The sequence below is a fragment of the Talpa europaea genome, assembly GCF_964194135.1.
Source record: "Talpa europaea genome assembly, chromosome: 6".
Classification (NCBI taxonomy): domain Eukaryota; kingdom Metazoa; phylum Chordata; class Mammalia; order Eulipotyphla; family Talpidae; genus Talpa; species Talpa europaea.
Window position 1 is genome coordinate 73612493 of NC_140072.1, and position 14271 is coordinate 73626763.

The following is a 14271-nucleotide window of genomic DNA, read 5'->3' on the forward strand; positions in this document are numbered from 1 at the left end:
TTTATTTCTTTCACAACTCTGTGGAAGAATAAATTCTTCTTCATGTAATGTCTTTTCTATTGAGTTTGAGTTGTGCCAATATTAACTTCATGTCACTGTTTCAGAAATGTTTCTAAAATTTCTTGAAAATTTAAATATGTGAAATGTGATCAGTTCTACAGCAAATCATCACATCTTAAGGACATTGTCCCAGTGTGGTGCTGGAGTATTTGAATATTTTAACTCAAAATCCAAACACAGTTGGAAAAAACAGGTACATTTATCAAATATCTTATTTCTAGTCTTTAATGTTTACATGTGGAAATATTATCTTCTTACAAATATAGTCATTTCTGTGATTTTAATTAATGAGCAAGAAAACTAGAAAGAGGCAAAAGGTACTAAAAGTGTGCATCCCTCCAGCCCTTAGGTACCGTTTATCTTGCACCTAGCAAGAACACAGTACATACTCAATTGGGTCATTTTTATAGTTATTTGATTTCTACTTTATAAAGCGTCATATTGATTAAAGTGAAGGATAACACGTGTCTTACAGGATTAGTTTTTTAATGTGGCAAAATATACATAAATTTTACCCCTTTTTAAGTGTACAATTTCATGTCATTAAACACATTCACAACGTTGAACTACCATCACCACTGTCCATCTCCAGAACTTTATTATCATCCCAGACAGAAATTTGTATCCAGTTCACAACTGTATATTACCCTCCCCCCAATATTCTCTTCCCCCCCAGCATCCCCTTCCCCTCCACTTTTCCTTCCCTCCAGCCCCAGCAGCCACCATTCTACTTTCTGTGTCTATGAGTTCGACTACCTTAGATACCTCTTATCAGTGGAATTATACAGTATCTGTCCATTTGTGCCTGTCGTATTTCACCTGACATAATATTTTCAAGGTGTATCCATGTTGTAGCATATATCAGAAATTTCTTCCTTTTTAATGTATATGCCACATGTTGTTTATCACTTTTGTATGTAAATTATACCTCACATTTAATGGGAGTGAAATTGTATTTCTTTGGGTTTTGATTTGCATTTCTCTAGTTGCTAATGATATTGAGCTTCTTTTCAAGTACACGTTGGCTATTTATCTTGTTTGGAGAGGTATCTATTCAAATCCTTGGTAGGATTAATTTTTACAACTAGAACCTACTCCATACCAAAGCAGGAATTAGTAATTAGCTACTGTGGAATAATTTTAGGATGTTTTCTAAATCTACATTTTGTGGTAGTGCTACTAAATTTTCTATTTTAAATCTTTTTTGGAAAAATATCTTCTAGCAAGAAGGAAGAAAAAAAGTTACAGATAGATAGGATAGAATATACAGTTTAAGTGTTAAGTAATTATTTTCTGTATATAACATTTTAAAAAAATCATTCCCTTTTTATAAATAGATAGAAGACCAAATAACTAGGTTACGATCTCCAAGTTGTCACTCTGTCTCCATCAAATGGCAACAGCTAAGCACAGATGCCCCCGAGCCCCTGCAGGCCCCGGTCCAGGTGCGGTCCCTGTTCCACAATGACCGGCTCCTGGTCTATGGACTGATTCCTCACTGCACCCAGGTAAGGAGGACACAATTTGCTTTCCTAGGAAAGAGCAATGTATTTTGCTAATTATTTTCTTTCCTTTTTTTGTTCCCCTCACTCCTCCCCTCCAAATCATAATCTGCTGACAAATTTTATCTTTGGAATGTGGCTGGATGATTAGTCAGGGGTTCTATGGTATAGTAGTAGGATGAGCATAGAGCAGGATCTCTTATGATCCTACACAGACAGGTGAAGGAGGAATTCTAGGAGCCCTCGGTGGCTTTTCAGGCTTTTATTGCCATTTTACCAGGTACACGGCTGGCAGGCCTCCTAGCCCCCAGCGAATCTTCACTCTTTCTGGGCTCTCTGGCGTTCTCTCGTGGTCTTGTTCTCTCTCTTCTGCTGGTTCTCTTTCATTCTGGCCTTGTTCTCTTCTCTCTTCTGGTGTTTCCATTCCACTGGTGTCCCGTCACACCTCCTTTATGAGCCCAGTCTCTCAGCCCAGGTGTACCCACCTACGCATGCCCATACCCTACTCCAGGTACCCGCCATCAGGCATGCATTCAGGACCACAAGGATCCATCATCAATCCTAATGGTGGGAGGGCAGAAAAACCTGATACTTTACTTACTCTACATGTGGAAACTTTTAATTTTAAAAAGAGGAAATCACTGAGTTTGTTAAACTAATCTACATGCTGTGAAACAGAAAAGTTAATAGGGATTTTTTTTTTCCCATTTCAGGCAACTTTATGTGCATTAGTCCAAGAGAAAGAATTTTCTACAATGGTATCGACAACTGAGCTTCAGAAGACAACAGGAACTGTAAGAATCGACACTTAAACTATGGAATCATTGTTGGATGGTTATAATAATATTTTCATATATAGTGCTTCATGTACTTGCTTTGTTGTGGTGGCTTTTCTGTGTTGATATTTCAGAACACCATTGTGATGCAGCCATCCCATACCACACAGGTTCATTGTTGATTCAGGTAGATGAAAAGAGAATTTTGGAAACTTTGGTATCTCTAACATGCCTTTAATGCTGAATCGGAACCAGACACACAGGCAGACTAGCAGGCAGGGAGGCAGCAACTGAGCTCCCTAGCCCCCTGAATTTCCCCTTTATCCCTAGCTTCTCGCCCAGATGTCCATATTTATTTATTTTTTCTCCAAGAACTGGGGTACAGGCCAGAAGCACGGGAGGGTGAGAGGATTCCCCAGAGACAGAGTGGGGAACAAAACAGGCATAACAACTGAAACACGTTGCTGAGGGGAGCAGTGGGTGAGACAGGAGAGGTCTGCCATGCCATGTGGGTATCTCCCTGGCTGGCCGGGAATTAAACCCACACTGCAGAAGCTGTGGACTGCTTCACAGTGCTGCGCTCATCCTGCTGCACCACCTGGGAGGCCCTGTCCATATTTACATATGTACATGCCCATGCTCACTGGCTTCTCCATCCTGTTGTCCCTGATCATGTGTGTGCATTCCCCACACTCACACTCCCAAGCACCTTTTGCAATCACATGATACCATGTGTGGGTAATGAAACCTGGGTAGAAAGCAAGGCCACAGGTGGCGACTGTAGAGGCTGGCAACAGGAGGGGAAAAAGAGCCTGAGTGTCCCATGTTCCTTACAGTGATATTATATGGAGGATTTTCTCTCAGTTTTCAGTTTCATAATGTAGCACTCTTCTTTTGGGGTTCTTGCATCTAGGTATATCATTTGGGCATGTTGGGTATGAATAATTGCAATTAAATATAGTATTTTATGCGTGAAAAATTTTTAGGGAGATACTCAATTGCCTTCCTCTTTGGGTTCCTGTGGGTTCTTACCCAGACATGATTGATTAAATCACTGACCTTTAGCAAGTGAATGTAACCTCCCACTCCATCACCTCTCACCCCTAAGGAAAGTGAGACAAGAAGTTCCAACCCTCCAATCACAACCACCACCCTCACTTGCTGTATGTGTAGCTTACTATTCATAGGAGTATTTGTATAAGCAGATAAACCATTATCAGACATTGCTACCTGTAGAGGCAGGAAGGGCACAGTGCAGGATCTTTATGACCTGAGGAACCGGGTTAAAGGAGAGTCCTAGGAGCCCTCGGTGGCTTTTTCAGGCTTTTACTGAGTTTAACAGGAACATGGCAGGCATGGGGGCCAGGAGGCTGGCAGTCCTCCCAGCCCCTGGGGAATCTTCACTTTTTTTTTTTTTTTTTTTTTTTGTGAAGAGCAACATTGTTCTACGGTTTTGTTTTTAAGATTTTATTTATGCACGAGCTGGGGCACAGGTCAGAGGTGCAGGAGGGTGAGAGAATTCACCATAGACAGAGTGGGGAGCAGAACAGGCAGACGGACCAAAGACACTGCTGAGGGAAGCAGCGGGCGAGGCAGGAGAGGTCGGCCACGCCATGTGGGTTTCTCCCTGGCCATCCGGGAATCAAACCTGTGCCGCAGAGGCTACGGACAGCTTCACAGCATGGCACTCAACCCGCTGCGCCACTGGGGAGGCCCTGTTTTTTTTAAGATTTATTTATACAAGAACCAGGGTACAGGCCAGATGTGTGGGAGGGTGAGAGGATTCACCAAAGACAGAGTAGGGAACGTAACAGGCAGACTGACTGAAATACACTGCTGAGGGGAGCAGCAGGTGAGACAGGAGAGGTCTGCCACGCCATGTGGGTATCTGCACGGCCGGTGGGGATCGAACTGGCACTGCAGAGGCTGCAGACAGCTTCACAGCGCTGCACTCAACCGCCTACGCCACCAGGGAGGCCCGAATCTTCACTCTTTCTGGCCTCTCTGGCAATCTGTCGTGGCTTCTGCTTCTCTGCTGGTTCTGTTCTCCTTCTGGTCTTTCACTCTTCCCGTGGTTCTGCTGTTCCATTCTCTGCCAGCGTCCCCATGCTGCCGCCCTTATAAGCTCGCTCAGTCTCTCAGCCCAGGTGTACCCCCTATGTATGCCCACACCCTCCTCCAGGTGCCTGCTATCAGGCATGCATTCAGGACCCCAGGGTTCCATCATCAATCCTAATGGCTGGAGGGCAGGAAAGCCTGATACTTTACTTACCCTACACCACCTTTTTATTTTAAATAAAATATGGCTTAAGTTTTGGCGCTGAATCAATAATTTTTACTATTTACTTGCTAGTGACATATCTATAACTTAAGGGAATCTCCATATTAGTTTAAAGCTTAAATAGATGGAGTAAAGTAACATGATTTTACCTGGAAAGAGGTATTTGTCAATAAAATTAGTTTTTGAAGTTGTACTTCCTCTGTGGCTCTATCAATAACAAACTGCAGAACTGGAATTATTGGAAAGCACACATGGCTAGTTAAGATCTGTTCTGTTTCATTAGAGTGAAAAGAAGGGAAACCCGGAGCCCTGTGCTCTTGCCTCTCATAGAGGACACCCCCACTCTGGGCATCCCAGCATGAAGCTGGCTCTTACTACAGTTGAAGGCAGTTTACCATGTTTGAAATAGTTGAATTGGCAAAGTGGTCTTTCTAGGAAAGTGTAAGGGCAGGAAGGACACAGTGCAGGTTTTCTAATCCAGCAGACCGGGTGTAGGGGCAGGATGGACATGGTGCAGGTTTTCTTTTTTTTTTTTTTTTTTTTAATAGAGGCATGCTTTATTTATTTGTTTGCTGGTTTGTTTGTTTGTTTTGTTTATACATGCACTGGGTACAGTCAGAAGTGCGGGAGGGAGGGTGAGAGAATTCACCAGAGCCAGAGCGGGGAGCAGAGCAGGCAGAAGGACCGAAGTACACTGCTGAGGGGAGCAGCGGGCGGCAGGAGAGGTCTGCGCGCCATGTGGGACCCTCCTCCCGTGGCCGGGGAGCAGCCGGGGATCGAACCGGCGCCGCAGAGGCCACGCGCAGCTTCGCAACCCAGCGCTCAACCGCTGCGCCACCGGGGAGGCCCCATGGTGCAGGTTTTCTATGATCCAGCAGACCGGGTAAAGGAGTCGTCAGAGGTTTTTTGCAGGCTTTTGTTGGGATTACCAGGAACACGGCAGGCGGGGGCGCTGGGGGCCCAGTAGGCTGGCAGGCCTCCCAGCCCCCAGCAGGTCTTCTCTCCCGGCTTCTGTTCGTTCTCGGCTTCTCTTTCGGCTTCTGCTGGCGTCCCTGTGACGCCGCCCTTAAAAGCCCAGTCTCAGCCCAAGTGAATCCCATCTACCTATGCCCACACCTTATTCCAGGTGCCCGCCATCAGGCATGCATTCAGGACCGCAAGGATCCATCATCTATCCTGATGGCAGGAGGGTGGAAAAGCCTGACATTTTCCTTATCGTACATTCCACCCCCTCAGGGTTTTCTGCCATATAGTCTTCATATATACAATTTTCTTGGCAAACATAAACAATGCAGCCATGGCCCACAAAAGCAAATACATTACAATATAACAACAAAATACAACAGAACACAAATAAGTCCAGGCAGGGCCCCAACCTAGTGGCAAAAGACAATTATTGGGGCCTCCCCGGTGACGCAGCGGTTGAGCGCTGGGTTGCGAAGCTGCCCGCGGCCTCTGTGGCGCCGGTTCGAACCCCGGCTGCTCCCCGGCCACCGGATGAGGGTCCCACATGGCGCGCAGACCCCTCCTGCCGCCCGCTGCTCCCCTCAGCAGTGTACTTTGGTCCTTCTGCCTGCTCTGCTCCCTGCTCTGGCTCTGGTGAATTCTCTCACCCTCCCACGCTTCTGACTGTACCCAGTGCTTGTATAAACAAAACAAACAAACCAGCAAACAAATAAATAAAGCATGCCTCTATTAAAAAATAAATAAATAAAAAGACAATTATTGGTACCAGCAGATGAGCCACCACATCTGCTGCCGAAGGCACTGCTCATACGAGGGAGGGGAACCACTCACGGCATCTACTGTAACACACCAGGAGCCGTCAGGCTTCCTGGCCTTCTCTGGCTGTAGTCTTGGCTACAAGCCACACACCGCATCCACCCCCAGGAGGCACTCACTCTGGGATTGGCAATTCTATACTGTTGGGGTTAATCGCCAACCCTCAGGGTTTCTGTCTGCAGTCGCTCCAACGTTCGGCTTTCAAAGCCACCAATGCGACTCGCAGACCCCTGCACTCAGGCCAACCCACTGCACAAGCACACAGGCCGGGGATCCAAACTCTGCATTCGGCTTGGGCTCCACCCCAAGCCACGTTCCCCACCCGTCCCCCAAGGACGGGTTCCTCAGCTCCTCACCCTCACTCGACAATGAGCAGGGCATCACCCACAGGTGATTTTACGAGACTCACTGTCCTTCCTCAGCTTACTTAGTGCTTAACAGCCGCTCAGGGCTTCCCAAACTTAGCATCAGCACCAGCTTTTGCCTTCAGTTGGCTTTTCTCCTCTGCCTAGCTGCTGGGCATACACAGGCTGCTTTTGGCCATCAAGGCCCACCAGCCACCCCCAGATTCTCAAAAAAACATAACCTGCCAAGGTCCACCTCCTTCTGGCAGGACTGTCAGTCCAAGTCCATTAGTCCAAGTCTGTTGGCCTCTCCCTGCATCAGCACTGGCGAGCTCCGAATTGTGGTTCTCTCTTCCGACAATTCTTGCTGCCTCGGGGGTCTTTGGCTGGTCCTCTCTGGCGTCTCCTCCTCCTCCGGGCGAGGTCTTATCCCATAGCTCCCGGAACTTACCCACCTTCTGTGCTGCCATGACGCCTCCAGCACGGGCACAGGCTCAGTCTGCTATTCCTTAGTCCCTACAGGTCTTTGGAGGGCTCTATACCCGTCTGCATGGATCATCTTGCCGACTTATGCCAATTGTACAGGCAGGATGGACACGGTGCAGGTTTTCTATGATCCAGCAGACCAGGTAAAGGCGGAGTCAGAGTCCTCAGTGGTTTTTTGCAGGCTTTTATTGGGATTACCAGGTACACGGCAGGCAGGGGCGCTGGGGGGCTGGTAGGCTGGCAGGCCTCCCAGCCCCCAGCAGGTCTTCACTCTATCTGGGCTCTCTGGCCTTCTCTCTCAGCTTCTGTTCGTTCTCGGCTTCTCTTTTGGCTTCTGCTGGCGTCCCCGTAACGCCGACCTTAAAAGCCCAGTTTCAGCCCAGGTGAATCCCATCTACTTATGCCCACACCCTATTCCAGGTGCCTGCCATCAGGCATGCATTCCGGACTGCAAGGATCATTCATCTATCCTGATAGCGGAAGGGCAGAAAAGCCTGATTTTTTCCTTACCCTACACTGGGTAAAGGAGGAGAGGAGAGTCCTGGAGACTTCGGTGGCTTTTCAGGCTTTTATTGGGATTTACCAGTGTAGGGTGAAGAAAATGTTAGGCTTTTCTGCCCTCCCGCCATCAGGATAGATGATGGATCCTTATCCTGAATGCATGCCTGATGGCGGGCACCTGGAGTAGGTTGTGGGCATAGGTAGATGAGATTCAACTGAGCTAAGATTGTGCTTTTTAAGGGCGGTGTCACGGGGACGCCAGCAGAAGCCAAAAGAGAAGCCAAGAAGCAGCAGAAGGAACGCCAGAGAGCCCAGATAGAGTGAAGACTTGCTGAGGGCTGGGAGGCCTGCCAGCCTCCCAGCCCCCCAGCCAGCACCGCTGCCTGCCATATGCCTGGTGAACCCCAATAAAAGACCTGCAAAAAACCACTGAGGACTCTGACTCCTCCTTTACCTGGTCTGCATGAGATGAAAAAACCTGCACTGTGCCCTGTTCCTGACTTTACAACCAGGCAAGGGTTCTGGGGGCCGAGAGGCTGGCAGGCCTTCCAGCCCCCAGCAAGTCTTCACTCTGTCTGGGCTCTCTGGTGATCTCTGCTGCTCTGCTCTCTTGTGGTTCTGCTTCTGCTTCTACTGCTTCTCTTCTCTCGGCTTCTACTTCTGTCTTGGCTTCTTCTCTGGCGTCCCCATGACACCATCCTTAAAAGCCCAGTCTTAGCCCAGGTGAATCCCATCTACCTATGCCCACACCCTACTCCAGGTGCCCGCCATCAGGCATGCATTTGGGACCACAGGGTTCCGTCATCCGTAAAAGGTAAACTGTAGGGACAGAAAATAGATGCTATTGGTTGGGGGCTGCGGGGGAATGTGTGGGAACGTTATAAAGTGAGGGCACTGCTGTGTGTTGATTTCAGTGATAATCACACAACTGTACATATTCCTTAGCTCTCATCAAATTTCACACTTCAGAAGGGTGAATTTTGCTGTATGTAAAGTATACCTCAATTTAGATAGTGGTTTTCCATGTAAGACTTAATGAGAAGCATTTGAAAATATTTCCGGGGCCTCCCCCATGGTGCAGCAGGTTGAGCGCAGCACTGTGAAGCTGTCCGCAGGCTCTGCAGTGCAGGTTCGATTCCTGGCTGTCCAGAAAGATTCCCACATGGCGCGGCAGACCTCTCCTGTCTCGCCTGCTGCTTCCCTCAGCATTGTCTTGGGTCCATCTGCCTGTTCTGCTCCCCACTCTGTCTCTGGTGAATCCTCTCACCCTTCTGCGCCTCCGTCCTGTACCCCAGCTATTGTATAAATAAAATTTTTTTTAAAAATCTTTATGAATATTTTTCCTTTGCTGCTTCAACACAGATGATTCATAAGCTGACAGCACGAGCCCTGATCAGAGACTATGAAGAAGGCATTCTCCATGAAGATGAAACAAATCACGAGGTCAGTTCTTTTCATAGCAAAAACATTGCATGTTGTTTTTATTCCTTCTTAAAATTGATTAATCCATAGAAACAATGTGAGGAGAGCTGGATGAAGAAGCAGGCTGTGGCAGTCAGGGGCGCTCATGTCTGTATCTGTGTTTTCTGTGTCTGGGGCACAGGGTGCTCCTTAAATGTTTGTTGAATGAATTAGCAGAAACAGAAATGTGAGTAGCTTCTAGAGAAATCTGTGATAATTTACCCATCAGGGAGATACTATATGTGGGCTCAGAGAACCTTTGCTGGGTATCTGTGATAGACGTGACTTCAGATCTCATATGTTGTAGGCATTTGTATTCCCTGCCACTGCTGAAGAAGCTCAGGTGTAGGACAGGTGGGTGACCTTCCTGAAAAGACATAGCAGAGCCAAAGCCTTGAGGCCCCTGACAGAGGATCCTCACCAAGCCTAGGGTCAGAGGGACATGAGTACTCAGAGCCCTACCAAAAAGAAGGTACCCTATAGCATGCAGTCATTGACACGATGCTGTGGTAAATGGCCTGTGCTTTCACTCTTCTCCTTCACCACCCTTGGATTAGCTTCTGTCATGTTCTGTTTTGCTTGAGACCCTTTAATCTCCAAGGGCACCAGTACTTGTCACCTCTCACTGCCTCAGGTTCTTCATCATTAAAACATTGCCAAAACCCTTGAGATTTGAGAGTTCTTTGTCAACTATGAAGAGCTATGTACGTATGAATTATTCTATCTACAAAGTAGTTTGTCAGTTGGTCCCATTTAGCAAGGATTGTTGAGTTTCCTACTCAAGATGCTTAAGAGGGCCACCAACGTCAATATTTAGTTTGAAAAACAAAATGATTTTCTTTTTATAAAAATATTTTTTAGATGATTTAACACTTGTTTAATTGGTCACAGTTAGTAAACAGTGAAAAAATAAAGCAGGGCATGACTTCATTTATTTTATTCTCTCCTAGATGAAAAAGCAGATTTTAAAATCTCTGATCATTGAACTCAGTAAAGAAAACTCTCTCATAACACAATTTACAAGCTTTGTGGCTGTTGAGAAAAGGGTATGTATTATTGTCAATTCACTGTTACCTTATTTATATTTACATACTAAGAAAATTACTCTTACCCACACTTGAGACTCATAAAGAGTGGGGTCGAGAGGCTAGTCAGCCATGGCTCTAGCCTCAGCATTAGGACTCAAGGATCTCAAAATGAGTTAAATGTGTTACTGTTTTTAATGTTATAGTTATTTATTAGCTACATGTGCTTTTTTTAAGAGATGTACAATTTTGTTACATTTTTGGCATTTTGCATCTCTTATTAATCCAAGCCTGGACTTCCTTTGCCCTCGCCAAGGCCCATTCGCCTTCAGAAGTTTAAAAGGAGAACCATAACTGTTTCCTCTCCTCTTACTCTGTGGCCTAGGATACATAATCACATCTTACCCCCAAATACAGCCCAAAACAAACATTCACAAGGCTTTAGAATGTTTAGTAATCAATTAACATGATCTCTGTTTTGTTTTTACCTGTGATTCAATGTAGGATGGCAATGAGTTACTGTCTTCTAATATTCCAAATATTTTGGAACTTATTGCCAAAGAAGATGTAGATCTTCTGCCATACATGAGCTGGCAGGAGGAGGAATCAGATGCCAGCATGTCACAGGTAAATGTTAATTACAAAGTAGATTGATAATATGTTTTTCACATTTTTATGATGTGAAGGGAAACTTTTGCTAAAATAGCACCCTTATAATTTGTATATACAAAAACTGTTGTCTCCCTAATGATGGAAAATATTTGCGCATTTATAAAAATGCTGCTTACACTACTGAGAAAGTCATCATACATAAATGTATCTGTAAAGTGCAAAAAGGGAACTGTGGTTCTGCTTCTTTCATAGACAGTTGAACTGTCATATAGAAACTAAAGTTCTATATAATGATGTAAAATCACTGGCATTTCTTAGTATATAGATACACTTTATCTGTGTATGTTTATACTGTGACCCTCATAGCCAGAAGCAGAATAGAAATTGTGAAACATAATTTAAATAAAAATTGGAAGGCATATTCAACAGTAGAGGAACAAAATAGTGCTAATAGGACTCTTGAGAGTCCAGGTTAGAGATGTAAAATTGCCAAAATTTAGGAATTAGAAACTAGGGAAATAAGTTTGTGAGGAGAGGAATTTCAGAAAATATAAAATATGCAGCTTTCATTTTTTTATCCATTTCAAAGTTATATAGTTAAGAATATAAAACCACATTAGATATTTGCTTTGCTGATAAAATTATGTTTACTATGTTTTGAAATGGTAAATAACAACCACCACAAAATGAAAAAGTGAATGTTTCTTCAAATCCTTCTTGCAGAGTTTTATTGATGTTTCTTATAGAAAAGAGAGGGGGATAATAACTTCAGGAAATTGTATTTCCATTCCCTTTCTGGGATCACTTCCCTAGTCACCTAGCTCCTGTTGGATAGAAGAGAAATCATAGCTGCCATTGAACTACTGTGGCCAAGCTGGGAGAGTGACTCTGGTGTAATGAGGCATCCCTCATCCCCTCTTCTAGAATGATCCAAGGCATAAAAGAGCCAGAACTATATTGAAACGTTAACATTAAGGAAATATTTGAATGATGTTTCCAAAAATACAGAGATTTAGGCGTATGATAAAATCTAAAGACAATGACGAAGTAGGTGAAAAAATATTTGCAACAGAGACAGATTGATTTTCTTTAATAGTTCAAGAACTCCTATGAATTTAAAAATAAAAAGACTGTTAATCCAAGTGAAGAATGGACAGAGGTTTAAATCATAAGTAAGAAAATAGTATGGCTTTTTAACGTAGAAAAAGGTGTTCAACCTCATTGTTGCTAAGAGAAATGCAAATTAAAACTACAGTGAGGGGCCTCCCTGGTGGCACACGGGCTTGAGCGCAGCACTGTGAAGCTGTTCGCACGCAGCCTTTGCAGTGTGAGTTCAATCCCCAGCCATGAAGCTACCCACATGGTGCAGCAGACCTCTCTTGACTCACCCGCTGCTCCCCTCAGCAGTGTACTTCAGTCTATCTGCCTGTTCTGTTCCCCGCTCTGTCTCTGGTGAATCCTCTCACCTCCCACACCTCTGGCCTCTACCCCAGTTCTTGTATGCATAAATAAATAAATATTTTTTAAAAATCATTTAAAAAACCCTACAGTGAGTAGGACGGGTAGGCCCAAGAATGAACAAACAAAAACAAGCCCTTAGTCTCTGACAACAAGATGGTGGTTACCAGAGGGAGAAAAGGCAGAGGGAGGAAAAAAGTATGGACATTTGGTGGTGAGCATGGTGTGATTTGTACAGCTGCTAAGGTGAGAAACTATACACACCTGAGATCTATACAGTATTGTAAATTAGTTACCTCAGTTAAAAAAAGAAACCAACTGGAATCACACTCACACACACAACTGCAGTGAGACTATCTTTTTATCTGTCAGATTATCAAAAATCATAAGATGTAGATAATTGAAAGTAAATAAAATAGTGGTTGAGAATACGGAGGCTGCAGACTGCATGGGTTCCCATCCCACTCCCCACTTTAACTGGCCGTTGCAGTGTGTTGACACCATTGTCGTGGGACCAGTCATTTTGGGACTTCAAGATCCCTTCAGATTCAGGGACTCTGGCTTAAGGAATGTTAAAGGAAAGGAAGAGGACCCTCTGCTCTGTTACTCCCACAACAGGGCTGTTTGAATACTATGTTTTAGGGAACAATCTCTAATTTAACAATTTATAATCAACTGTTGTCCTTGAAACAAAACAGCCTTATTGTCAAAATGTATTTCATGTTTGTATCCAACATTCACATAAGCTCTGAAAAGATATATGCCAAACAGATTGAGATTCTGTGATTTTTATTTTCTTCCTTGTGCATTCTATGTTTTCTAATTTTCTTATTGTGTATGTGTATTGTTTATAAAATGTTTAAATTTATTCTAAATTAATTTGGATTTTACTGTAGTGTGATAATTATGTCATACCATTTTTACAAATACTTTGAATTTTAATACTTCCAAATCCTTACCTGTAAGATGAAAGATTACACAATCACACATTAAATGAATGACTTCATAGTTTATTTTAGCTACAATAAATTTGCTGAATGAATCATCTACTTTAGCAGAAATATTAGTCTCTGTTACTTTCCCTTAGGATTTATTTTGCTTACCAAAATGTGACAAGTAAAGAACTACATTTGGAATTACAGTTGATCCTTGAACAGCAAAGGCATTTAGGGGCACCTCCCTGACCCCTAATGAAGTTGAAAATCTGAATATAACTATGATTTCCCTAAAACTAACTTGCTAATGACCTGCAGTTGCCTGGAAACCTTGTGGAGAACATAAACAGTTGATTAATACATATTTTGTATGTTAAATGAATAATATATTGTATTCTTATAATAAAGTAAGCTAGAGGGACTCCCCTGTGGCGCAGTGGGTTGAGCGCAGCGCTGTGTAGCTGTCCACAGCCTCTGCAGCACTGGTTTGATTCCGGCTGGCCAGGGAGCAACCCACATGGTGCTGCAGACCTCTCCTGCCTTGCCCGCTGCTCCCTTCAGCAGTGTCCTTGGTCTGTCTGCCTGTTCTGCTCCCCACTCTGTCTCTGGTGAATTCTCTCACCCTCCTGCACCTCTGGCCTGTACCCCAGTTCTTGTATAAATGAATAAATCTTTAAAAAATAATAATAAATAAAGTAAGTAAGCTAGAGAAAAGGAAATGTTATTAAGAAAATCATAAGGAAGAGACGGTATTTACATGCTGTGCTATATGTATCAAATCCTAAGTTTACATTATATGTTTACAAGAAAATCTACATGCAAGTGGACCCATGTTCTTCAAACCTGTGTTGTTCAAGGGTCACTGTGCTTTGATTCAAGACAGTCACAGTTTTCTTATTACCTGAGACCATCACTGGTGTTCAGCATCTTTTCTGCTATAATCATAATGATGGATGGTGTTCACATGCTGAGCAGCCCTAGCTCTGGGAACAACTCTCCAAGCATTCACACTGGTCAACTCCTTTCCCTTCAACTCATGAAAGCATAG

General features: G+C 44.1%; 1 protein-coding gene across 1 annotated transcript in view; it reads left to right on the top strand.

Annotated features, from left to right (window-relative positions):
* Positions 1-14271, top strand: part of PARP4 (poly(ADP-ribose) polymerase family member 4) — a gene marked incomplete at both ends in the record, with an annotated part of 143334 nt that overhangs the window by 106211 nt on the left and 22852 nt on the right. The window contains 6 exons of the mRNA XM_084234863.1: positions 154-253; positions 1398-1568; positions 2276-2356; positions 9095-9175; positions 10144-10239; positions 10723-10845. Coding sequence (XP_084090989.1) covers positions 154-253; positions 1398-1568; positions 2276-2356; positions 9095-9175; positions 10144-10239; positions 10723-10845 — 652 coding nt within the window. The remainder of the gene's footprint in view (positions 1-153; positions 254-1397; positions 1569-2275; positions 2357-9094; positions 9176-10143; positions 10240-10722; positions 10846-14271) is intronic.